Consider the following 1,246-nt stretch of genomic DNA (forward strand, 5'->3'; position numbering starts at 1 on the left):
CGTATCCGTCCGTCCGTCCCCGTATCCATCCATCCATCCCTGTTTCCATCCATCCGTCTGTCTGTCCCCGTTTCCATCCGTCCGTCCCCGTATCCATCCATCCGTCCCCGCATCTGTCCATCCTTCTTCGGTCCCTGTATCCCTCCATCCGTCTCCGTCTGTGCACCTTGCGTCTCTTCATTCATCCCCGTCCCCGTATTTTTCCGTCCATCCTCATATCCATCTGTCTGTCCCCGTATTCATCTGTCCGTCCCCATATCCATCTGTCTGTCCCCGCGTCTGTCCATCCTTCTTCGGTCCCTGTATCCCTCCATCCGTCTCCGTCTGTGCACCCTGCATCTCTTCATTTGTCCCCATCCCCATTTCCATCCGTCCGTCCCCATTTCCATCCGTCCGTCCCCATTTCCATCTGTCTGTCCCCACATCTGTCCATCCTTCTTYGGTCCCTGTATCCCTCCATCCATCTCCGTCTGTGCACCTTGTGTTCATTCGTCCCCATCCCCGTATTTGTCCGTCCATCCCTTCTTCATCTCCATCTCCATCCATCCATCCCTGCTCTCTCCCCTGTCTCTCTGGTCCTGCTCTATCCATCTCCATCCCGTCCCTGTCCTGGTATCTGTCTTTCCCTTCCTATATCTGTCCGTCCATCCCCGTTACCCATCCATCGCTTCTCTAGCGTCCTCGCCATTGCCGTGTCCGTCAGCCTGTCCCTCCGTCCACCCATCCGTCTCCACTCCATCGCTCCCTGCGCTCGCCCGCCCCGTCTCCGTCCGCCTCTGCTCCGCCCGTGCCCCCTTCCCGTCCRTCCGTGCCCGCTCTTCCGTCCGTCCATCCCCGCATCCGCCCGCCTGCCCTCCGCCATGCCCGAGTCCTGGGACAGCCGGGACGACCTCCCGGAGGACTTCTTCATCCCCGCGGCCCTGGACGTGCCGAACGTGACGGCGCTGAGCCCCTTCCTGGTGCCGCAGACGCACCTGGGCAGCCGCGGCGTCTTCGCGGGCCTGTCGGCCTTCATGCTGGCGCTCGTGGCGCTGGGGCTGCCCGCCAACGCCCTCACCGTCGCCTGCGCCGCCCGCTTCGGCAAGCTGCGCTCGCCCCTCAACCGCGTCCTGGTGAACATGGCGGCCGCCAACCTGCTCGTCGTCTGCGCCGGCTCCACCACCGCCTGCTACTGCTTCTCCCGGGCGTACTTCGCCCTGGGGCCCGTCGCCTGCAAGGTCGAGGGCTTCGCCGCCACGCTCGGAGG

At 63.7% G+C, this 1,246-nt stretch overlaps 1 protein-coding gene across 1 annotated transcript; it reads left to right on the plus strand.

The window, feature by feature from the left end:
* Positions 1-860: 860 nt before the first annotated feature.
* On the plus strand, positions 861-1,241 carry LOC112963844 (blue-sensitive opsin-like; the record flags this gene model as incomplete). The annotated part of the gene is made up of 1 exon (XM_026061282.1): positions 861-1,241. A coding segment is annotated over exon 1 (381 nt), but the record flags the coding sequence as incomplete, so codon positions are not given.
* Between the last annotated feature and the right edge of the window lie 5 nt (positions 1,242-1,246).

This window comes from Apteryx rowi, unplaced genomic scaffold (genome assembly GCF_003343035.1).
Source record: "Apteryx rowi isolate R43461 unplaced genomic scaffold, aptRow1 scaffold_1797, whole genome shotgun sequence".
NCBI classification, from domain to species: Eukaryota; Metazoa; Chordata; class Aves; order Apterygiformes; family Apterygidae; genus Apteryx; species Apteryx rowi.